The sequence below is a fragment of the Triticum aestivum genome, chromosome 4A, assembly GCF_018294505.1.
Source record: "Triticum aestivum cultivar Chinese Spring chromosome 4A, IWGSC CS RefSeq v2.1, whole genome shotgun sequence".
Taxonomy (NCBI): domain Eukaryota; kingdom Viridiplantae; phylum Streptophyta; class Magnoliopsida; order Poales; family Poaceae; genus Triticum; species Triticum aestivum.
This window is the reverse complement of record NC_057803.1, coordinates 612225777-612252338: the sequence shown is the minus strand read 5'-3', so window position 1 is coordinate 612252338 and position 26562 is coordinate 612225777. Positions and strand designations below refer to the sequence as shown.

At 44.4% G+C, this 26562-nt stretch overlaps 1 protein-coding gene across 1 annotated transcript; it reads right to left on the bottom strand.

Annotated features, from left to right (window-relative positions):
- Window positions 1-24063: 24063 nt before the first annotated feature.
- LOC123082595 (mucin-1) lies at window positions 24064-25221 on the bottom strand. Its single transcript, XM_044504895.1, has one exon. The coding sequence runs from the start codon at window positions 25111-25113 to the stop codon at window positions 24448-24450; it is 666 nt and encodes a 221-aa protein (XP_044360830.1). The 5' UTR covers window positions 25114-25221; the 3' UTR covers window positions 24064-24447.
- Window positions 25222-26562: the final 1341 nt, after the last annotated feature.

Here is a 26562-nt window from a genome sequence, read left to right as displayed (position 1 = left end):
GGTGTCCGCTTTGATGTAGAAACCAAGATGGGAAAGGAAACATATTATGGTTATATATAGGACATATGGGAACTTGACTATCGACGTGGTTTGAAGGTCCCTTTGTTTCGGTGCAAATGGGTCAATATGACACGAGGCGGGGTAATGGAAGACCCGCAGTACGGAATGACAACAGTGGATCTCAACAATCTTGCGTATGCAGATGAACCATTCGTCCTAGCCAATGATGTGGCACAGGTTTTCTATGTGAAGGACATGTCTACCAAGCCGAGAAAAAGAAAAGATAAGGAAGCGAATGCATCGTACGTTGAGCCAAAGCGGCACGTAGTTCTTTCTGGGAAGAGAAACATCGTGGGAGTGGATGACAAGACAGAAATGTCAGGAGATTATGAAAAGTTTGATGAAATTGCTCCATTCACAGTGAATATTGACCCGAGCATCCAGTTAAATGATGAAGATTTTCCATGGCTACGGCGGAAAGGGACACACGCGAAGAAAAAGTTTCACACCCAAATATCTGGGATGTGATCGGCTTCACTATCATCACTTTCTTTAGTGTTCCACACCCAGGAGGGAGTCTCTGTAATAGTTAGGGTAGCTAGTTATATGTTTTGGCATTTGAAACGCGAAGAAATTTTATGTGCAAGCAAATTCTTTCATGCATTTACTGATTTTTTTCAGCTAAATGACCCTGAAATTGAAAAGCATTTCAAATAAACTCAGAAAAGGTTGAAAGTTGGCATGGTATCATAATTTCACCCACATAGCATGTGCAAAAAAGTAGAGAGGGTTACCGCAAAAACTGGATGCACTTCGTGTACAAAATGGACAATCTCTTTCGAAGTATCAGGGTTTCAGATGAAAACTCATCCGTTACAAAGGCATTTCATTTTTAAATAACCTAAGCATTACCAAATTGAATATAATGATAAAACACACTAATATTAAACATAAGAAAAAAGAATCACTGAAAAATCTATTTTCAAAGTTAAGTTATTCACAAACTAGTCATTCACACAAATTTCAAATAATTCAAAATTTAAACTATTCAAATTTGTAAACTACCGGTACTAACAGAAAGTTTGTAATTTTTTGTACCTAAAGCAAAAATATTCACAAACAAACTCTAAATGCAGTAAAAACAACTCTAAAATAAATAAAACAAAAATATATAAAGCAAAAAAAGCCCACCTACTGGGCCATAACGGCCTGCATACGACTAGAAACCCAAATTCTAGTTGGGCCAGGATGCAGGCCCGCTAGCCCAGTAGGCCCAACAGGGCATCGCAGAAGAGGTAGGCCCAGAAGGCCTGCTTAAGAGAGGAGCTCGAGACAGCAACGATGACGGGGCTTATAAGCAGGTGCGAGCGCCCCTCGGCTAGCGAAGTGGGACTAAACTTTTGCGCCCCTCGCCTGGCAGCGCACACCCTTTAGTACCGGGTCGTGGCTCCAACCGGTAGTAAAGGGAGGGGGGTCTTTAGTACCGGTTGGAGCCATCATATGGTACTAAAGGGGTGCCGTTCCCGCCGCTTGGCCTGGCCAAAACAGACCTTTAGTACCGGTTGGTGGCTCTAACCGGTACTAAAGGTTGTCCTATATAAGAAAACACTTCAAAAAATTGTCAGTTTCTCATCTCTCCCTGCTTCTTTCTCCTCTGCCCCGTCGCCGCCGCCCCTTGTCACCTTCCATCACCGTCCCCGTCGCCGTCCGTCGCCGTCGCCGTCCGTCGCCGTCGCCGTCCCCGTCGTCCCCGTCGCTGCGCCGCGCCCCGCCCCGTCCTCCCGTACGTCATCCCCGCCCGGCCCGTCCCCGTCCCCGTCGTCGCCGCCCCATCCCCATCGTCTCTGCCCCGTCTCCGTCCCCGTCCCCGTCCCCGTCGCCGCCCACCGTCGTCGCGCCTCGCCGGTGAGCTCCTGTGCCCCGGCCGCCAACCACGCACACACACATTGTTATAGAATTGTTAGCAATCTTTCTGTTTTTTAGTTATAGAATTATTAGAAATGTTAGTTTTAGTTATAGAAATGTTAGTTATATAGAAATGTTAGTTATATAGAAATATTAGAAATGTTAGTTATATAGAAATGTTTTCTAGTTATAGAAATATTAGAAATGTTAGTTTTAGTTATAGAAATATTAGAAATGTTAGTTTTAGTTATAAAATTTAGAATTTGCATATATGAAATCACAATCTATCATTTAAAAAATATTACTTTACTTTTGCGGCATATAGTATTTGTTGTCGACGACGCCCGGCCCGCATCCTCGCCGTCGACCCGTTCGCGACGATGTCCTGCTTCAGAGGACCCATGTCCGGGACTGGGCTCCACCGGGCTGGCACTGGGAGGTGCTACCTTCAGGGGCGCGATGCTTGGTGAGGAACTGGGCTCCGCCGGGCTGGCACTGGGAGGTGCTACCTTCAGGGGCACGATGCTTGGTGAGGAACCCGGCCCCGGGTCCCGTCGTCGACCCTCATCTCCTTTGGTGGCGTTCGCGTGGGCCACTTTCGGTGCGGAGGGAGCCGACCCCGCCAGAGGTGGTACTTCGCCGTGTCAGGGAGGAGGACGAGCACGTCCATCGCTACATGGCTGCTATGGACGTCAGGTTCTCCAATACCTGGCAGGTTCTTTTGGAAGATCACCCGAGCTATGATCCAGTGATGGTTCCTTCTCTTTGGGTGTCCACCGCCCGCACCTCAGGAACCGCGAGTGGCCTAGATTACTCTGTAGTATTCGATCTTTATTAGCTTGCTTGCTAGCTAGCTAGTGATGTATTCGATATTATATCTATTATTCGAGACAATGTATTCGAGATTATATCTATTATTCGAGACGACGTATTCGAGATTATATGCGATGATGCTTATTATGTACTATGATTGATTCAGTTTTTCCTTATTAATTGATTGCATCCATGCATTGTAATTTGAATATATTTCTTTTGGATTAGTTAAACAAAACCTATGGCGGACAATACCGGCAGAGAGGGAGAAGAGGCCCCGTTCAATATCATACGCAATCCTCGCGGGCCAGATGATGATCAGAATGAAGAAGATTATGACGGCTCCGAATATCTAAACAACACCGGGGAGGGTGATATGATATTCGATCACGACGACCGAATTGATGAAGTCATGAACTATGAACATGACGAAGAAAATGTTGATCTTGAAACAACAAAGACCGGCAAGGTATATATATTTATATAAGCAGGCATCTGGTGATCATCACATGTTTTAAATGACTTGAAGATATATTAACGAATCGATCTTTCTTCTTTCAGCCATCCGGATCGAGCAAATCTTTAGGCAACAGGAAACGTGGCCCGAACAAAAAGTTGAAGGAGGGCGTAAAGTACAATATCGAGGCCATCAGACCTAATGGCGAACCATTAGCGCCTAAGAAGATTGCAGACAAGTTCATTCGTCAGTGCGGAGTTCTTGTGAAGGACCAACTCCCGATCTCCCTTCAAGAATGGAGAGAGCCAGCAAAGCCACGTCTAGGAGTTACTTTTGTCGACGACAGACAAAAGCTTCTGCTTTGGGAAACGCTCATGGAACATTTCACCCTACCAGATCATTTCATAAATGCAGATGTGGAGAAAGTCAAGGACGCTACTCTTAGGAAGATGGCGGTTGCATTCAAGAACCACAAGATTTGTGAATGGGCCAAGTATGTCAACGGGGGAAGGAAGACTCCAGTATTTGAGGGAACACTAGAGAAGCAAAGTGCTCATTGGGACGATTTCGTGAAATTCAAGGATTCAGAATTATCTAAGGAACGGTCGAGAATAAACAAGGCCAATGCCGCAAAAAAGGATAAGTTCCATAAGCTGGAGCCAGGTGGCTATGCGGTGGGAATGCCTAAGTGGGATAAGTCTGAGAAAGAGATGCTGGATGCAGGTGTCACTCCAAAAACATTGAGATGGCCCCCCAGGTGCAGGACTTGGTTCTATGCGCATGGGGGGGAGTTGGACCCGAAGACAGGCAAAGTTTCGAAGAAGGCATGTCTGGACGGAGCCGAAGATAAGCTACTTGTTGCAATAGAAGAGGCTCGATCGGGGTTGTTTGAGCCCAACAGAGAGAACGACGAGCTTACGCGTGCCCTGGAAAATCCTGAACATGAGGCATGGGCGCTATTCCGTGGTATGAGGGGTTTCCAGACTGGAACACCGACTACAGAACCCGTGGAGAAAGAAGATTGCGGAGGAGAAGAAGAGGAAGATGGAGGAGGAGCAGAGGAAGCTAGACTATGAACGCCTTCAAGGCCTAGAATCAGCACACGCGGACTTGGCAGTCAAATTCCAGCGGCAGCAGGAGCAGATCGACTCACTTAGCCAGCAAAGGGGGTCTCAGCAGCTAGCGGATGATCCACCATTGGATAGCACCATCCCATCCATGCCGAGAAGCAGCGTGGGTTCCGCCCCGGGCGACGCATTGCTGGATAGGTACCCAGTGGATGACATCACGGAGAACACTAACTGCGAGCTACACTTCAAAATGAAGAACATATCCATGAAGGTGGCGGACGACCTTGCTTTTACAAATCCCCCGGAGGCAACCTTCCATTGCAACCTGATTCCAGCGGGCTATGCTCGTGTCTTGGTTGATGAGGTGGTGGACCAATATTCGGGGCTGGAGCTTGACATTCCTGGAGGTGACGATGAGCACACACTAGGAGAGGCCAACCATCGTATCATCCTATGGAGAAAGGATTGCATCATCTTTCGTAGGCCATCGACACCGTGTCATCCGACTCCTCGTCGTAGTCCGCCACCGAGTCAGCAGACTCCCGCTCCTCCAAGTCCACCAACGCGTCAGGTCACTCCTCCTCCAAGTCTGGCACAGCTTCAGGCCACTCCTCCTCCTCCAAGTCCGGCACAACTTCAGGCCACTCCTCCTCCAAGTCCGGCACAGCTTCAGGCCACTCCTCCTCCAAGTCCGGCATAGCTTCAGGCCACTCCTCCTCCTCCAACTCAGCCACATCAGCCGTCTTCGCCGCCTCAGCAATCATGGAAGAGAGCTGCCTCAGCTATGGTGCGTAGCGGTACAAGTCAAGGTAGTACTGGAGGTACAGGCGGAGGCAAGCGATTTCAATATGGTCCAAGCCTTGCGCCTCTTCCGCAGAGGCCTTACGACAAGTCCGAGGAGGAAAACGTAGCCATATCGAAGGCCGAGGTGGAAGCCCATTTTGCACTGAAACCGCCACCGCCGCCAAGGGAGAAAGTGCCTGTGGAAAAGATTGACCACTTCATTCGTATGGCTAGAGCAACAGCTCCCAAGCCTGTTGACACAGACTATGAGCACCACATCAAGAAGTTAAATCGAGCACGTCTACAGAAAGAGGCGAGCTCGAGCTCGAGCAAATCAGCTGGCAAAAGGAGCGGTAAAACCGTTCCCCGGCTGGGAGAATAGGCGGCGCAATCAATCCCCCCGCTTGTTGTGCCAACAACACATGAGACTAGGCACACCCAATATTATTGTGGGCAAACCGTTAACGTTCCCGGGGTGGGCGATGTGGTAATAACCGAGGAGCATATTGCGCAGGCTGAATCGATCGGGATCACTGTTGGACAACTCCTTGATATCGAGCCCATGTCTCCGACTAGAGAGGAGGAAATAAAACGGAAATATGTCCGGGGCCAACCTTTGGTCGAGCCAGAGGAGGTCAATAAGCTCCCAACGAGAATGTATGAATTGCATCAATGGTACATGGACATTACGAAGATTTCCAATCGAGAGTCCCTCATGGTGAATGTCAACAAGGATCATTACTACCATGAGAAAGCTGTGACCGTTGAGTATTCAGAACTATTTCAGCTATACAATCAAGACGCACTCGACAAATCTATCGTCAGTTTCTATTGTCTGTAAGTGATTTCTTTCTGTAATTTAAGTCTCAAGCTAGCTGTAGTGATCATTTTGATCAATCATTACCTGTAATTATCCTCACTATATTCTTTTCTGTGGTATTATGCAGGATGAAGATTTATGAAATGAAAAAAGGTGGACGCTATGGCATTGGGTTCGTTGACCCAAATACCATTAATGAATACACATGGAAAATAGATCCATATCATGAAAAAAGTGTAGAGGAAAGCATGCTAGAGTTCTTCAAGGACCTCAAATACAATGAAGATATACTACTTCCTTACAACTTCCAGTGAGTCACACTGTCTTGTACTACAAATTCTGTTTTTCCCTACTAGCTAGCTACATGTTTTTGCTTACATATGCCCGCTTAATTAAGACATGCAAACATGTGTGCATGCAGATTTCACTGGATCTTGTTAATCATTAAAGTTGATGAAGGAACAGTTGAAGTACTAGACTCACTACTTAAGAAAGCAAGTGACTACACCATCGTGAAGGGGATAGTCAACAGGTAATTTCAATCATTATTAACTATATCTCGGCCTATTTAATTAGTTTGTCATTTCCCGATAACAACTATTTAATAAACCATTTATTCATTTTCTTTGTCGGCGGGCAGGGCTTGGGCAAAGTTCATCAGGGCCACTCCAGGCCCATGGAAACAAAATCTGAAATGGTATCGACCCAAGGTAAGTAATTTAGTAGTACTAGCTAGCTGCCATCTCTTTAACTATCATGCTTGATTAATTATTATCTGATCAAATTCCATTCTCGTAAAGGCCCTGAAGCAGGCGCCAGGGAATGATCTATGTGCATACTACGTTTGCGAGAACATTCGCATGATGGCGTCCAAAAGGAGCAAATCTCAAAGACAGGAGTGGGTACGATATCGATTGTCAGAACACTATTCACAATTTTTACACCATTATCGATATCTAGTCACACAACTAATACACATGCATATTGATCTCCTTCTTAACAGTTCAAAGAGGTGCGGGACAAGCTCCTAGCACAGGACCGCATAGAAGCAATTCAAGAGGAAATAGCGGGATTTTTGCTCGACCAGGTCATAGATCCCAAAGGAGAATATTATTATCCGCTACCGCCCCCATGAACCACTTCCAATTGTTATGGTGCTCCGAAGGCACCAATTAGCTAGGCTAATGCCACTGGCTCCGAAGGCACCAATTAGGAGAAATTGTATATATATATATATATATATATATATATATATATATATACATACATACATATATATATATATATATATATATATATACATGTGTGTGTATATGTGTGAATTAATTAATGGTGGTTGTGAGACATTCGATGATATATATATATATATATATATATATATATATATATTATGATCGGTTCTACTAGAAATTCTATTTATATATATGCATAACGTGTACAATATGTAGTATCGTAAAATACCAGCAAATGAAAAATAATTAAATGGAAAACACAAAATTAAATGTAAAAGAAATCATAAACCCAAAACCTCCCAACCTTTTAATACCGGTTGGTGACACCAACCGGTACTAAAGGGATCCCTGCCCCCGAAGCTGGCTCGTGCCACGTGGTTGCCCTTTAGCACCGGTTCGTGCTGAACCGGTACTAAAGGGAGGGGGGACTTTTGTTGGGGAACGTAGTAATTTCAAAAAATTTCCTACGCACACGCAAGATCATGGTGATGCATAGCAACGAGAGGGGAGAGTGTGATCTACGTACCCTTGTAGACCGACAGCGGAAGCGTTAGCACAACGCGGTTGATGTAGTCATACGTCTTCACGGCCCGACCGATCAAGCACCGAAACTACGGCACCTCCGAGTTCTAGCACACATTCAGCTCGATGACGATCCCCGGACTCCGATCCAGCAAAGTGTCGGGGAAGAGTTCCGTCAGCACGACGGTGTGGTGACAATCTTGATGTACTACCGTGAAAGATCGTGGATGTCGCCTAGAGGGGGGGGGGTGAATAGGCGTTTTAAAATAATTACGGTTTAGGTTTGAACAAATGCGGAATAAACCTAGCGGTTAATTTGCCAAGCACAAAGCCTAAAACAACTAGGCTCACCTATGTGCACCAACAACTTATGCTAAGAAAGATAAGCAACTATGTGATAGCAAGATATATGACAAGAAACAATATGGCTATCACAAAGTAAAGTGCATAAGTAAAGGGCTCGGGTAAGAGATAACCGAGGCACGAGGAGACGATGATGTATCCCGAAGTTCACACCCTTGCGGATGCTAATCTCCGTTTGGAGCGGTGTGGAGGCACAATGCTCCCCAAGAAGCCACTAGGGCCACCGTAATCTCCTCACGCTCTCGCACAATGAAAGATGTCGTGATTCCACTAAGGGACCCTTGAGGGCGGTCACCGAACCCGTACAGATGGCAACCCTTGGGGGCGGTCACCGAACCCGTACACTTTGGCAACCCTTGGGGGCGGTCACCGGTACCCGTCAAATTGCTCGGGGCGATCTCCACAACCTAATTGGAGACCCCGACGCTTGCCCGGAGCTTTGCACCACAATGATTGAGCTCCGAACACCAACAACCGTCTAGGGAGCCCAAGCACCCAAGAGGAACAAGCTCAAGGGTACCAAGCACCCAAGAGTAATAAGCTTCTCAACTTGTAACTTCCACGTATCACGTGGAGAACTCAAACCGATGCACCAAATGCAATGGCAAGGGCACACGGAGTGCCCAAGTCCTTCTCTCTCAAATCCCACCGAAGCAACTAATGCTAGGGAGGAAAATGAGAGGAAGAACAAGAAAGAGAACACCAAGAACTCCAAGATCTAGATCCAAGGGGTTCCCCTCACATAGATGAGAAAGTGATTGGTGGAAATGTGGATCTAGATCTCCTCTCTCTTTTCCCTCAAAAACTAGCAAGAATCCATGGAGGGATTGAGAGTTTAGCAAGCTCGAAGAAGGTCAATAATGGGGGAAGAACACGAGCTCAAAGGATAAGGTTCAAAGGGGAAGAAGACCCCCTTTTATAGGAGGGGGAAAATCCAACCGTTATCCCCCACTCAGCCCCGCAGAGAGCGGTACTACCACGGAGGCAGGGCGGTACTACCGCTCATAAGCGGTACTACCGCTCCCCTTCAGCGGTACTGCCGCGCCAGAAGAAAAGGGGTTGGGGCTGGGACCCAGAGCGGTACTACCGTGGAGGCAGGGCGGTACTACCGCTAATAAGCGGTACTACCGCCACTACTACCGCAGCAAGTGCCGCAAAACCCGACACGAGAAAAAGCGCACTCGAGTCGAGGCGGTAGGAGCATGGAGCCGCAACGGTACTACTGCTGAGACCATCAAGCGGCACTACCGCTCCGAGGAGTGGTACTACCGCTTAGTGAGCTTAAGCGGTACTACCGCTGTGGCCCGCGGTACTACCGCTGCGGAGCGGTACTGCCGCTTGTGACTCCTCAGCGGTACTACCGCTGGGTACCACGGTACTACCGCTCGGACCCTGACAAAAGCCACACTCAAGAAAATCAGAACTGCCATAACTTCTGCATATGAGCTCCGAATTGAGCAAACTCAAGCTTGTTGAAAACAAGACGACGAGTAGCATCAAAACAGCGAGTGAAACCTCCAACAGCGAGTGAAACCTCCAACCGAGAAGAACCGGTTATAGTAAGAAGAGGCAGGGGAGGAATGCCAACAAATAGAGGAGTGAAACCTCCAACCGAGAAGAACCGGCAAAACCTCCAACATCGAAAACATCATAGAAGAAGCATGCGAACTCCATTTTCGATGAACTCAAGCTTGTCATCAAGATGGCCATAAGCTCTAAGACTCACAAAGAGAAACAAACAAGAACCAAGAAAGATGATGCAAGGATGCAATGGTTTGAGCTCTCTACGAACGATACGATCAAGCTACTCATCGAGAGCCCCCTTGATAGTACGGCAATCGATCCTATAACCCGGTCTCCCAACTACCATCATGAGACCGGTAAAATAGAAAACCTATCAAGGGCAAACCTTTGCCTTGCACATGGTCCACTTGAGCTAGATGATGACGATCTTGACTTCCTCAAGTTGGACCACCTTTCTTGATTGTGTTGGCACGATGAAGACTAGATGATTGCTCCCCCATAGACCACTATGGATGAGCCACTCTTCGGCACATCTTCACAAGTCCATTGTCACCACAATGGCCGGCAAGCTTCAAGCACTTGATCTCTTCGCGATGATCCACTTGAACTTGCACACGGCAATCTTGATGACGATCACCACTTGATGTCATCCTCTCCATGGGTTGAGAGATATCTTCCTCTTGACACAAGCCCATGAACATGTACCTAACCCCACGTAGAACTCTCACATAGACCATGGGTTAGTACACAAAGCACAATGGACAATGCTTACCAAACCATGGGATCACTTGATCCCTCTCGGTACATCTTCTATGCTTTGTGAGTTGATCAACTTGATTCACTCTTGACTTAGTCTTGATCAACCTTGAATCTTCCCAACTCTCTTCGTACACAATCTTCTTCTTCAAGACATGCTTGCAATAAGCTCAACTCTCAAATGACCAATCTTTGGATAATTCCTTGAATAGCACCTTGGTCGACACAAACTTTTCTTGAAACCAACACATGTACTCCAAGAAAAGCCTATGGACAAAACCTTCAAATATAACTCAAGGCAACCATTAGTCCATAGAGATTGTCATCAATTTCCAAAACCAAACATGGGGGCACCGCATGTTCTTTCATACCGTCGCAGGGCTTCGCCTAAGCACCGCTACAATATTATCGAGGATTATGGTGGAAGGGGGCACCGCACACGGCTAAGAATATGATCGTGTGGATCAACTTGTGTGTCTAGGGGTGCCCCCTGCCCCGTATATAAAGGAGCAGGGGAAGGTGCGGCCGGCCAGGAGGAGGGCGCGCCAGGAGGAGTCCTACTCCCACCGGGAGTAGGATTCCCCCCTTTCCTAGTTGGAATATGATTCGGGAGGGGGAAAGAGGAGAGAGAGAAGGAAGGGGGGGGGGGGCGCCGCCCCCTCTCCTTGTCCTATTCGGACTAGGGGGGAGGGGCGCGCGGCCCAGCCCTGGCCACCTCTCCTCTCTTCCACTAAAGCCCACTAAGGCCCATATACCTCCTGGGGGGTTCCGGTAACCTCCCGGTACTCCGGTAAAATCCCGATTTCACCGGGAACACTTCTGATATCCAAATATAGGCTTCCAATATATCAATCTTTATGTCTCGACCATTTCGAGACTCCTCGTCATGTCCGTGATCACATCCGGGACTCCGAACAAACTTCGGTACATCAAAATGCATAAACTCATAATATAACTGTCATCAAAACCTTAAGCGTGCAGACCCTACGGGTTCGAGAACAATGTAGACATGACCGAGACACGTCTCCGGTAAATAACCAATAGCGGAACCTGGATGCTCATATTGGCTCCCACATATTCTACGAAGATCTTTATCGGTCAGACCGCATAACAACATACGTTGTTCCCTTTGTCATCGGTATGTTACTTGCCTGAGATTCGATCGTCGGTATCTCAATACCTAGTTCAATCTCGTTACCGGCAAGTCTCTTTACTCGTTTTGTAATACATCATGTTGCAACTAACTCATTAGTTGTAATGCTTGCAAGGCTTATGTGATGTGCATTACCGAGAGGGCCCAGAGATACCTCTCCGACAATCGGAGTGACAAATCCTAATCTCGAAATACGCCAACCCAACATGTACCTTTGGAGACACCTGTAGAGCTCCTTTATAATCACCCAGTTACGTTGTGACGTTTGGTAGCACACAAAGTGTTCCTCCGGCAAACGGGAGTTGCATAATCTCATAGTCATAGGAACATGTATAAGTCATGAAGAAAGCAATAGCAACATACTAAATGACCGGGTGCTAAGCTAATGAAATGGGTCATGTCAATCACATCATTCTCCTAATGATGTGATCCCGTTAATCAAATGACAGCACATGTCTATGGTTAGGAAACATAACCATCTTCGATCAACGAGCTAGTCAAGTAGAGGCATACTAGTGACGTTTAGTTTGTCTATGTATTCATACAAGTATTATGTTTCCGGTTAATACAATTCTAGCATGAATAATAAACATTTATCATGAAATAAGGAAATAAATAATAACTTTATTATTGCCTCTAGGGCATATTTCCTTCAGTCTCCCACTTGCACTAGAGTCAATAATCTAGTTCACATCGCCATGTGATCTAACATCAATAGTTCACATCTTTATGTGGTTAACACCCATAGTTCACATCGATATGTGATCAACACCCAAGGGTTTACTAGAGTCAGTAATCTAGTTCACATCGCTATGTGATTAACACCCAAAGAGTACTAAGGTGTGATCATGTTTTGCTTGTGAGATAATTTTAGTCAACGGGTCTGTCATAATCAGATCTGTAAGTATTTTGCAAATATCTATGTCAACAATGCTCTGCATGGAGCTACTCTAGCTAATTGCTCCCACTTACAATATGTATCTAGATTGAGACTTAGAGTCATCCAGATCCGTGTCAAAGCTTGCATCGACGTAACTCTTTACGACGAACCTTTTGTCACCACCATAATTGAGAAATATTTCCTTATTCCACTAAGGATAATTTTGACCGCTGTCCAGTGATCTACTCCTAGATCACTATTGTACTCCCTTGCCAAAAACATTGTACGGTATACAATAGGTACACAACATGGCATACTTTATAGAACCTATGATTGAGGCATAGGGAATGACTTCCACACTCTTTCTATCTTCTGCCGTGGTCGGGTTTTGAGTCTTACTCAATTTCACACCTTGTTACACAGGCAATAACTCTTTCTTTGACTGTTCCATTTTGAACTACTTCAAAATCTTGTCAAGGTATGTACTCATTGAAAAAACTTATCAAGCATCTTGATCTATCTCTATAGATCTTGATGCTCAATATGTAAGCAGCTTCACCAAGGTCTTTCTTTGAAAAACTTCTTTCAAAAAACTCCTTTATGCTTTGCAGAATAATTCTACATTATTTCCGATCAACAATATGTCATTCACATATACTTATCAGAAATGCTGTAGTGCTCCCACTCACTTTCTTGTAAATACAGGCTTCACCGCAAGTCTGTATAAAACTATATGCTTTGATCATCTCATCAAAGCGCATATTCCAACTCTGAGATGCTTGCACCAGTCCATAGATGGATCGCTGGAGCTTGCACATTTTGTTAGCACCTTTGGGATTGACAAAACCTTCTGGTTGCATCATATACAACTCTTCTTTAATAAATCCATTAAGGAATGCAGTTTTGTTTATCCATTTGCCAGATTTCATAAAATGCGCCAATTGCTAACATGATTCAGACAGACTTAAGCATAGATACGAGTGAGAAACTCTCATTGTAGTCAACACCTTGAACTTGTCGAAAACCTTTTTGCGACAATTCTAGCTTTGTAGATAGTAACACTACTATCAGCATCCGTCTTCCTCTTGAAGGTCCATTTAATTTCAATGGCTTGCCGAACATCGGGCAAGTCAACCAAAGTCCATACTTTGTTCTCATACATGGATCCTATCTCAGATTTCATGGCCTTAAACCATTTTGTGGAATCTGGGCTCATCATCGCTTCCTCATAGTTCGTAGGTTCGTCATGGTCAAGTAACATGACCTCCAGAACAGGATTACCGTACCACTCTGGTGCAGATCTCACTCTGGTTTACCTACGAGGTTCGGTAGTAACTTGATCTGAAGTTACATGATCATCATCATTAGCTTCCTCACTAATTGGTGTAGTAGTCACAGGAACATATTTCTGTGATGAACTACTTTCCAATAAGGGAGCAGGTACAGTTACCTCATCAAGTTCTACTTTCCTCCCACTCACTTCTTTCGAGAGAAACTCCTTCTCTAGAAAGGATCCATTCTCAGCAATGAATATCTTGCCTTCGGATCTGTGATAGAAGGTGTACCCAACATTTTCTTTTGGGTATCCTATGAAGATGCACTTCTTCGATTTGGGTTTGAGCTTATCAGGTTGAAACCTTTTCACATAAGCATTGCAACCTCAAACTTTAAGAAATGACAGCTTAGGTTTCTTGCCAAACCATAGTTCATACGGTGTCGTCTCAACGGATTTAGATGGTGCCCTATTTAATGTGAATGTAGCTGTCTCTAATGCATAACCCCAAAACTATAGTGGTAAATCGGTAAGAAACATCATAGATTGCACCATATCTAATAAAGTACAATTACGACGTTCGGACACACCATTACATTGTGGTGTTCGAGGTGGCGTGAGTAGTGAAACTATTTCACATTGTTTTTAACTGAAGGCCAAACTCGTAACTCAAAGATTTTACTTCTGCGATCATATCGTAGAAACTTTTTTTTTGTTACGATGATTCTCCACTTCACTCTGAAATTCTTTGAACTTTTTAAATGTTTCAGACTTGTGTTTCATCAAGTAGATATACTCATATCTGTTCAAATCATTTGTGAAGATCAGAAAATAATGATACCTGCCGTGAGTCTCAATATTCATCGGACCACATACATCAGTATGTATGATTTCCAACAAATCTGTTGCTCGATCCATTGTTCCGGAGAACGGAGCTTAGTCATCTTGCCCATGAGGCATGGCTCGCAAGCATCAACTGATTCATAATCAAGTGATTCCAAAAGCCCATCATCATGGAGTTTCTTCATGCGCTTTACACCAATATGACCTAAACGGCAGTGCCACAAATAAGTTGCACTATCATTATTAACTTTGCATCTTTTGGTTTCAATATTATGAATATGTGTATCACTACGATCGAGATCCAACGAACTATTTTCATTGGGTGTGTAACCATATAAGGTTTTATTCATGTAAACAGAACAACAATTTATTCTCTTACTTAAATGAATAACCGTATTACAATAAACATGATCAAATCATATTCATGCTCAACGCAAACACCAAATAACACTTATTTAGGTTCAACACTAATCCCGAAAGTATAGGGAGTGTGCGATGATGATCATATCAATCTTGGAACCACTTCCAACACACATTGTCACTTCACCCTTAACTAGTCTCTGTTTATTCTGCAACTCCCATTTCGAGTTACTAATCTTAGCAATTGAACTAGTATCACATACTTAGGGGTTGCTATAAACACTAGTAAAGTACACATCAATAACATGTATATCAAATATACTTATGTTCACTTTGCCATCCTTCTTATCCGCCAATCACTTGGGGTAGTTCCGCTTCCAGTGACCAGTCCCTTTGCAGTAGAAGCACTTAGTCTCAGGCTTAGGACCAGACTTGGGCTTCTTCACTTGAGCAGCAACTTACTTGCTGTTCTTCTTGAAGTTCCCCTTTTTTCCTTTGCCCTTTTCTTGAAACTAATGATCTTGTCAACCATCAACACTTGATGCTCTTTCTTGATTTCTACCTTCATCAATTTCATCATCGTGAAAAGCTTGGGAGTCATTTTCTTCATCCCTTGCATACTATAGTTCATCACGAAGTTCTACTAACTTGGTGATGGTGACTAGAGAATTCTTTCAATCACTATCTTATCTGGAAGATTAACTCCCACTTGATTCAAGCGATTGTAGTACCCAGACAATCTGAGCACATGCTCACTAGTTGAGCGATTCTCCCCCATCTTTTAGCTATAGAACTTGTTGGAGACTTCATATCTCTCAACTCGGGTATTTGCTTGAAATATTAACTTCAACTGCTGGAACATCTCATATGGTCCATGATGTTCAAAACGTCTTTGAAGTCCCAATTCTAAGCCGTTAAGCATGGTGCACTAAACTATCAAGTAGTCATCATATTGAGCTAGCCAAACGTTCATAACGTCTGCATCTGCTCCTGTAATAGGTCTGTCACCTAGCGGTGCATCAAGGATATAATTCTTCTGTGCAGCAATGAGGATAAACCTCAGATTACATATCCAATCCGCATCATTGCTACTAACATCTTTCAACACAATTTTCTCTAGGAACATATCAAAATAAACATATGAAAGCAACAACGCGAGCTATTGATCTACAACACAGATATGCTAATACTACCAGGACTAAGTTCATGATAAATTAAAGTTCAATTAATCATATTACTTAAGAACTCCCACTTAGATAGACATCCCTCTAATCCTCTAAGTGATCACATGATCCAAATCAACTAAACCATGTCCGATCATCACGTGAGATGGAGTAGTTTCATTGGTGAACATCACTATATTGATCATATCTACTATATGAGGTCTTCGTGTTCCGAGGCCATATCTGTATATGCTTGGCTCGTCAAGTATAACCTGAGTATTCCGCGTGTGCAACTGTTTTGCACCCGTTGTATTTGAATGTAGAGCCTATCACACCCGATCATCACGTGGTGTCTCAGCACGAAGAACTTTCACAACGGTGCATACTCAGGGAGAACACTTCTTGATAATTAGTGAGAGATCATCTTATAATGCTACCGTCAATCAAAGCAAGATAAGATGCATAAAAGATAAACATCACATGCAATCAATATAAGTGATATGATATGGCCATCATCATCTTGGGCTTGTGATCTCCATCTTCGAAGCACCATCATGATCACCATCGTCACCGGCGCGACACCTTGATCTCCATCGTAGCATCGTTGTCGTCTCGCCAATCTTATGCTTCCACGACTATCGCTACCGCTTAGTGATAAAGTAAAGCATTACAGCGCGATTGCATTGCATACAATAAAGCGACAACCATATGGCTCCTGCCAGTTGCCGATAACTCGGTTACAAAACATGATCATCTCATACAATAAAATTTAGCATCATGTCTTGACCATATCACATCACAACATGCTGTGCAAAAGCAAGTTAGACGTCCTCTACTTTGTTGTTGCAAGTTTTACGTGGCTGCTACGGGCTTAAGCAAGAACCAATCTTACCTACGCATCAAAACCACAATGATAGTTTGTCAAGTTGGTGCTATTTTAACCTTCGCAAGGACCGGGCGTAGCCACACTCGGTTCAACTAAAGTTGGAGAAACTGTCACCCGCTAGCCACCTTTGTGCAAAGCACGTCGGGAGAACCGGTCTCGCGTAAGCGTACGCGTAATGTCGGTCCGGGCCGCTTCGTCCAACAATACCGCCGAACCAAAGTATGACATGCTGGTAAGCAGTATGACTTATATCGCCCACAACTCACTTGTGTTCTACTCGTGCATATAACATCAACACATAAAACCTAGGCTCGGATGCCACTGTTGGGGAACGTAGTAATTTCAAAAAATTTCCTACGCACACGCAAGATCATGGTGATGCATAGCAACGAGAGGGGAGAGTGTGATCTACGTACCCTTGTAGACCGATAGCGGAAGCGTTAGCACGACGCGGTTGATGTAGTCGTACGTCTTCAGGGCCCGACCGATCAAGCACCGAAACTATGGCACCTCCGAGTTCTAGCACACGTTCAGCTCGATGACGATCCCCGGACTCCGATCCAGCAAAGTGTCGGGGAAGAGTTCCGTCAGCACGACGGTGTGGTGACGATCTTGATGTACTACCGTCGTAGGGCTTCGCCTAAGCACCACTACAATATTATCGAGGATTATGGTGGAAGGGGGCACCGCACACGGCTAAGAATATGATCACGTGGATCAACTTGTGTGTCTAGGGGTGCCCCCTGCCCCCGTATATAAAGGAGCAGGGGAAGGTGCGGCCGGCCAGGAGGAGGGCGCGCCAGGAGGAGTCCTACTCCCACCGGGAGTAGGATTCCCCCCTTTCCTAGTTGGAATAGGATTCGGGAGGGGGAAAGAGGAGAGAGAGAAGGAAGGGGGGGGGGGCGCCGCCCCCCTCTCCTTGTCCTATTCGGACTAGGGGGGAGGGGCGCGCGGCCCAGCCCTGGCCACCTCTCCTCTCTTCCACTAAAGCCCACTAAGGCCCATATACCTCCCGGGGGGTTCCGGTAACCTCCCGGTACTCCGGTAAAATCCCGATTTCACCGGGAACACTTCTGATATCCAAATATAGGCTTCAAATATATCACTCTTTATGTCTCGACCATTTCGAGACTTCTCGCCATGTCCGTGATCACATCCGGGACTCCGAACAAACTTCGGTACATCAAAATGCATAAACTCATAATATAACTGTCATCAAAACCTTAAGCGTGCGGACCCTATGGGTTCGAGAACTATGTAGACATGACCGAGACACGTCTCCGGTCAATATCCAATAGCGGAACCTGGATGCTCATATTGGCTCCCACATATTCTACGAAGATCTTTATCGGTTAGACCGCATAACAACATGCGTTGTTCCCTTTGTCATCGGTATGTTACTTGCCCGAGATTCGATCGTCGGTATCTCAATACCTAGTTCAATCTCGTTACCGGCAAGTCTCTTTACTCATTTCGTAATACATCATCTTGCAACTAACTCATTAGTTGTAATGCTTGCAAGGCTTATGTGATGTGCATTACCGAGAGGGCCCAGAGATACCTCTCCGACAATCGTAGTGACAAATCTTAATCTCAAAATACGCCAACCCAACATGTACCTTTGGAGACACCTGTAGAGCTCCTTTATAATCACCCAGTTACGTTGTGACGTTTGGTAGCACACAAAGTGTTCCTCCGGCAAACGGGAGTTGCATAATCTCATAGTCATAGAAACATGTATAAGTCATGAAGAAAGCAATAGCAACATACTAAACGATCGGATGCTAAGCTAACGAAATGGGTCATGTCAATCACATCATTCTCCTAATGATGTGATCTCGTTAATCAAATGACAACACATGTCTATGGTTAGGAAACATAACCATCTTCGATCAACGAGCTAGTCAAGTAGAGGCATACTAGTGACGTTTAGTTTGTCTATGTATTCATACAAGTATTATGTTTCCGGTTAATACAATTCTAGCATGAATAATAAACATTTATCATGAAATAAGGAAATAAATAATAACTTTATTATTGCCTCTAGGGCATATCTCCTTCACCTTTAGTGCCTACACTTTAGCATCGGTTACCAAACCGGCACTAAAGGGCCTTACGAACCGGTGCTATTGCCCGGTTCTGCACTAGTGAAGGATCTAAGCTACCAAAGTGTCATCAAAGTCACAGTTAAACTTCATAAGAGGAAACAGACCAAACTGCTCACAGATTGCCAGAGCCTCACCAAAATACTCCAGCTTTGCCCTCATGTGTGCAACGCCGATCGTGTGCTTCTTCACAAATTTGTTCTTTCGTAACACAAACACCTCATTGTAGATTTTCTCCTGAGTTTCAGTCTAGAAGTGTTCATTGGCCCAAGCTGGATCACGACCATTCAGATAGGGGTTAACCTGACGTAAATTCGCGTCGATGTCGTCGAAGCCACCACACAGCCGTGGTTTTCGGCCATGGCGACACCAGATCTTGTGGCCGTGAGCTCGAGGCCGCCACCGGAGTTGGGGTCGATGTGGGGCCACCGTTCTTCAAGACACTACCGAGGGAGGGGTGGTCGCATGAAGCCTGCTGGCCCAAACCAAATCTGCATGCTACAACGACTGGAATAGAAGATAACACCAGATCTGAGAGCTCCGTCCCTTGCCCCTAAGATGAGGTGGCGGTAGGGGACGGAGCCTAGCTAATCCTAACTTAACTAGACAAATATGGTTAGCGGAGTTAATTTTATTTGTAATGGCGCTAGTGTGACCTTCTCTAACTCATATTTCAAAAATATATTTATATATGTAGATGTATTAGGGACAAACACGTTTGGCTCTTCGATGTATATACACCCTATATATAAATAAGTAACTACAAAAAAATCCAAAACTTTTTCTTAAATGAAGTTGACCTTTTGTTGTGCTTGTATAAACAGTTTGGCCAAGGAATAAATTTCATGGTATTCTGGGTGAAAAAGAACAAAATCAACACCACATACAAATTACTATCCACATATTTTGTCACTGAAATTTTGTTTTTTTATCCAGAAGTTGATGGTTTTTTTCCTTCGTGAAACTTTTTATACGAGGACAATAGAAGGTTAAGTTTATTTTAAGTAAAGTTTATTTTTGCTTTTTTCATAATTACTAATTTTTTCCTTCTCATATTAGGTGTACATAAATTGGAAGGGAGGGATTTGGTGACAATTACGAATTCGATGACATCTAACTATAAATACACTATGCTATCTAATTTTAGAGTACCCACAGTCAATTGTGGTCCTGAATGTAGAATTGGGTCACCCGATTTTGATTGGGTCAACAATATTTTTTATCAAGGAGCTCTCTCGTTTAATTCATTTAATCCACTAACTTCCTAATTTTGGAGGTCCCTCACTTGGTCGAGGCATTCAATTTTGGATTTGGTTCACAATTTTAACTAGGTCAATGATTTTTTAAATCAACCGACAGACAAAACATCCACATCCTCAATACTAAATAAATAAAATATGGAAATTCATTTCGTAATGAATCAAATGGCACCAATTTAATATTATGGATATTGATATATTTCTATACAATTTTGGTCAAACTTATGGAGGTTTGATTATTCAAAGAGTACATCTTATATTTTGAAACAAAGGGAGTAGAAAAATTATTGACACCTAGCAACACCAATGATGCAACAAAGTGCGCCCAATCCTTCTAGTCCTCTATAACACTAAGCTCCCTATTTTTAAAGAGCCCACATTCAAATGAGATCTCCAATTAGAATTGGGTCACCCGATTTTGACTGGTTCAACAATTTCTCAAAGCTCTCTCCTTCAATTCTTTTATACTATACACTATGCTTCCAAATTTTACGGCCTCACAATTAATTAAGGTATTCAATTTAGAATTGGGTCATCCCATTTTGACCGACTCGATAATTTTGCAAGCTCTCCCATTCAAATTTTCTAATTCATTATGTTCCCTAATTTTGAGCTCTTTCTTTCAATTTAGGTATTTAATTTTGGATTTGGTTTACGATTTTGACCAAGCCAACGAATTTTTAAATCAATCAGCAACAACTGGCCTATAAAAACATCAATCCTGCGCACCCTGCCACCACCTAGAAAAAGAAGAACCATCATGTGATATTGTAGCACCAATATAGTACATGCAACCATATTGACACAAAAAATTCCCAACATAATAATAGGTTGGTTAGTAGATCACGGAATCACTCCACGAAAGGGCCACCAAATCACCGCATTATAAATAAAAAGAAAACACACTCTATCATCTCCCCCACCCACCAAACTAAATATTCCATCAGTTCCAAAATATAAGGGGTATTATTTTTTTGAAAAATCAAATTTCTTTAACCTTGATCAATTTCATAGTAAAAATATAGACATCCAAAATATAAACAAAATAAGTATGGGGAAATTCATTCCATGATGAATCTAAAAATACCGATTTGATATTACGGACTTTGATATATTTCTCTACAAATTTGATCTAATTTAAAAGGTTTTACTTTCCAAAAAAGGAATACACCTTATATTTTGAAACATAGTGATTATTTAAAAAACAACAACACGAACGGTGCAGCAAAGCGTGCCTAACCCTTCAAGTAAATGCACTATGCTCCCTAGTTTTTAAGGCCTCATAATCAATTGAGGTCTTCAATATGGAATTGGTGACTCGATTTTGACCAGGTCAATAATTTTTTTTGAGAAGTTCTCTCATTCAATTTCTTTTAGTTCAATATACTCCCTAATTTTAGAGGTATTCAGCTTTGAATTTGGTTCATGATTTTGATCGGATCAATGTTTTTCATCAATTGACAGCAACCGACCTATAAAAACATAGCAGCCCCATGCACCCTATCATCACCTAGAAAAAAGAAACGTCAATATGTGATATAGTAACACCAACAATTATTTTAATTAATTATGCTTCCTAATTTTGGAGCTCTCTCATTCAATGCAGATATTCGATTTTGCATTTGGTTCATGTTTGACCAGGTCAACAATTTTCAAATCAATCGACAACAACCGACCTATAAAAACATATCAGTCTGCGCACCCACTCACCACCTAGAAAAAGGAAATGCCAATATGTGATAATGTAACACCAATATAATAAAAATGCATCCACCGACGTAGAAATTTAGCCTACATAAGTAAGGGTTGTTTAGCAGATAACACAGAATCACACCGCGAAGGCCCCACCAAAACACCACATTCTAAATAAATACTCCCTCCGTAAACAAATATAAGAGATCTAAATGCTCTTATATTTTTTTATAGAGGGAGTAAATAAAAACACACTGCATCACCTCCTCCACTCGCCAAATCAAATCTCCCCCAGTTTCAAAATATAAGGCGCAATAGTTTTTAAAAAGTGAAATTTCTTTAAGTTTGACAAAGTTTATAGCCAAGAACACCGACATCCACAATACTAAATAAATAAAATATGAAAAATCATTCTATGACGAATCTACTGATACCGATTTAATATATTTCTCTACAAATTTGGTCAAATTTAAAGAGATCCGACTTTTCGAAAAACTAATACACATTATGTTTTGACACACGGGTTGTAGAAAATTTATGAAAATCCAACAACACTAGCAGTTCATCAAAGTGCGCCCAACCCTTCTAATAACCGTTTTATTCTGGAGTTCCTGTCAGTCGGGCCAAGAAAGAGTCAACGATTGGATGAATGCGGCGTAGGTGCTACTCCTAGTTACGATTTTTTTTTTTTGCCTCAAGCTGTAGGTTTTTTAGTCGAGCTGCAGTTTTCCTTTAATAATCCGTACCAGCTGCAAGCCAAACGTTGTCACGTGAAGTACTCCAATGGTCAGATGCAACATCGATCAGTTAAGAATTACTATTTCTCTATGATACGAACCACTAGGTGTTGGACCAAAAAATTGTGTGTGATTTAAGGCAGGCGTGCACTTGGCAGCACCACATCCACCTGATCCATATATACAGATGTGCGGCCTTTTGGCATCACTCATTCCGTTGATTTCGACCCAACCCAGAGCCGGAATTGATGCAGCCGAATCGATGGAACACTTTCTGGTCTCATGAGGAAATCTACTGAAATTCCCCTGAGTGCCTTTGTCAGAATTGTGGTTCCTAATTTCGGTTTCCGAAAACGTCGAGTTTCACTGTGTTTCCACACGCCGGGGAGGTAAGGGGGGTGGCTGAAAAAAATATGTTATGATAATTCGAAACAAGTCTGATTTTTTGTTAAGCATGTCGGCATAATGGCTGTGATATTTTGGACCCAGAAGGCAATTGATAACGTCGTTATGTACGCAATGTCTGAAATTTCACTCGGGGTGGAAACCACCTATATTAGAATCAACACGAGAAGATGCTGGATGAGATGTGCTACTTCCTTTGTTCTATAATGTATAAGACTACCCACAATGAGAGTAACAGAGGTAGTAACATCACACATATTTAGATAAAATAGATGATGTGGCAAGCAATAAATGAAGAAAGAGAGTCATGTAGTAGCCTCGATGCCCGGCCTGCCCCGAGCACGCCTGCCGTCCGACGCCGACGCCGCGCAACAGCCAGAGTCTCCAGGAGTATATCAAATAAATTAAGGTGCCTGTCCGCATACACTTGTCACTTTCCCGTGAGTAGAAATTCGGTCGTCCCTGAGCCGAACCTGAATGTTGGGTTGGCAGTACAGTCAACAAACAGCTCACGGTCAAACATTTGATTGATGCAGAAATGGATGTATCTAGAACTAAAATACATCTCCCTTTAAAAAAAAGAAAAAAAAAACTAAAATACATCTAGATACATTCATTCTTGCAACAAGTAATTCAGAACGGTCCATGCAATGCAACGCGGTCTGTAGGTGTTTTGGCCACTCTTTCTGTAGCCAAAACAAGCACTAGTCACAGCTCGACCGCTTTGAGTAGAAATGCAGGGTCAAAACAAGAGCATCAAAAGACGACGCGTTGCACTTTGACGACTAGGCCCATTCAGATTCAGAGAAGAAGCTCAACTCCGAGAGAGAGGCAACCGACAGACACCAAGAAAATAAACAACGGGAAAGAAAACCATGTTGTTTGTAATTCAAGTCTGTCCCCAGCTGGAGTAGATCTCAGCAACGACGCAGACAGATAGATGGAGACCCCATCTGCCCAAATTTTGGATCTGAAGGCTACCTCTTTGTTCATGCAAGCCACCCCAGTGACAACAAGAATGCAATGTACTCCCTCCGTCTCATAATATAATAACGTTTTGGATACTATAAGAGCTCTTATATTTGTTTACTCAACTAGTGTAGGTATTTGTACCAGTGACAAATGGTCAAAATACATATAATGTAATGCATCTCTGTATGTAGTGTACAAAAGAGAGAAAAACTCCAAGTATAATCTTCTCTTCCTCGACCCAATGTTATTGCTCTCCTCGATCTCAACCTCCCACTAATCAAAGAATATTATGTAATAGTCTCCGAGCCCCAAGAATGGACACCATGCGTGAACCTAATTAACACGGATCAAAACAACGCTGTATGTGTGTGGCACGTCGACCCACAGATCTCAGAGCCAGGATTGCATCTCCAGTCGTCGATCTCCATACCATACGCGGTAGCGCTCGGACGGACGGACGGTAGCGGTCGCCGGTCAGACGAGCTCGAGCCGCGCCGAGTAGTCGGCGTACCTGGACCGCCGGATGTTGGCCTGCCGCTTCCGGTACACCACGGCGGCCAGGCACAGCACCGCCGCCGCCGAGAACACGCCCACCACCACGCCCGCCTTCTTCCCGCCGTTCATCTCGCCCTCCCCGTCCCGCCTCTCCGCGTCCACCGCCCGCTGCTCGTCGGCGCCGGCCGTGCCGGCCTTCACCTCCATCGCGGCCGGGGCGGGCGCCGGGGCCTTCACCTTCTTCTTCCTGTAATCGTCGTCGTCGTCGCCTTCCTTGTCGGCGGCAGGAGCAGGGGCCGGCGCGGCGGCGGAGTGCAGGGACGACGACGGCGCCGGGGCCGGCGAGTGCGCGGCGGAGGAGGGGGCCTCGGTGGGAGACGGGAGCGGGGACGTGTCGGTGGGCGCGGGAGGGGACGCCGCCGCCGCCTTGTCCTCGCCAGGGGAGCTCGCAGGGGGCAGGGAGGGGGACGCAGCGGATCCATTGTCGCCGCCATCGGAGTCGGCGTCGGGGCGGAAGAGCGGGGACGCGGTGGGCGCGCCGGACGACGGCGGCTGCGAGATGGGGCTCTGCGCGGCGCAGAGCACCGGCGCCGCCACCACCACGAGGAGGAGAACCAGGCAGGCCGCGCGAGGCAATGCCATCATGCCTCTCCTGGAGACTGAGATCGAGAGGGAGGGGGAGGGAGCGACGGCGGCGAGCCGGTGCGGCGGAGGCAGATCTGGAGCGGCGGCGAGGTGGGCTGGGTTGGTGGCGCGGGGAGGGGGGCGGATATATAGGTGGTTTGGGTGGGGTTGGCGGCCGGTGGCAGGAAAGGTGTGGATCATTGGCTTGACTGCGACGGATCAGCGGCGGCCGACACCAGTGAGGCGCACGACAGGACACGTGGACGGCTGGGATGGCGTGAACCATGCTCAACGATGGCCATGTGAGTTTGAGTTGCTTCCAAGGAATTCAGTTGAATTTGGCTCACAAGCCGCGTGAAGCCTCTACATTTTGAATGTTAGAGCTTGCTTGGTTTGGTGCCAACGTTCTTAGGCTCTGGCTGTGGATTTCTAAAAGCAGCTGTGAAAAATCTACTGTGGAAAAACAGCTGTGAAAAATCTGATGTGAAAAAGATGTAGGTCATTTGGCAAATCAGCTGATACAACTTTTTTAGATTTTGGCCCGCAGCGGAATCAGATTTTGGAAAGCACGCCTTGGGCTGTTTCTATTTTTGGTTCAGATTTTGGCAGCGGATTTCTGGAATCGAACTTTGCTGGGTTCACCCTTTGGTTCAGATTCTGCTGCGTGGCAGAGGAATTCGTTGATAAAAGCTGCACCAAACAGGGCCTTAGCAACCCTAATAAATTGGCGGCCGATTTGTTTGTTGGGGTCCAATTTTTGGCACTTCTTCAAATCAAAGACTAGGAGCCAATTTTCTTTTGGTGACCCTTATAAATTGGCAGCCGATTTGTTTGCTAGGCTCTAGTTTTTGGCTGTTCCTCTGATTAAACACTAGCCAAAATTTGTTAGATGTTGGCATTTCCTCAAAAACACTAGCCAAATGTTGGCTCTAGGTTTAGAGCTTCACCAAATTATGGCTCCAAACCAATCAACAACTTTTTTTTTGCGATGAAACCAATCAACAACTTAAAGCCTATCGTCTAGCATGTGACCAAAGGCGACTTCGTGGTTAAGCACCCCTTATACTTGTTTTTTTTTTGCGAGAACACCCCTTATACTTATACTTGTTAAAAGAAAGATAACTCCCCTCAAAAAAAAGAAAAGAAAGATAACTCTGTTTTACCCTTGCAAAGAAAAAAAAAAGATAATTGAAATATACGCAAACCATATCCTCCATACAAAAGCAAAGGGATGCACATTGTACACATAAAGAGGTCGTGACGTTCATAGTTTGCACACATGCGTTGATTTTTTTTAGCACAGTACAGATGCAAGCGCTCATAAATACGTGCATACGCTCATCCTATGAACGCACACACGCACAACCTATCCCTATGAGCACCTTCGAGAGATCAAACCGGCATATCATCAAGCACTTAGGGCATCTCTACCAGCAACCCACAAATTTCCTCCCGCATCCATCGCGGACA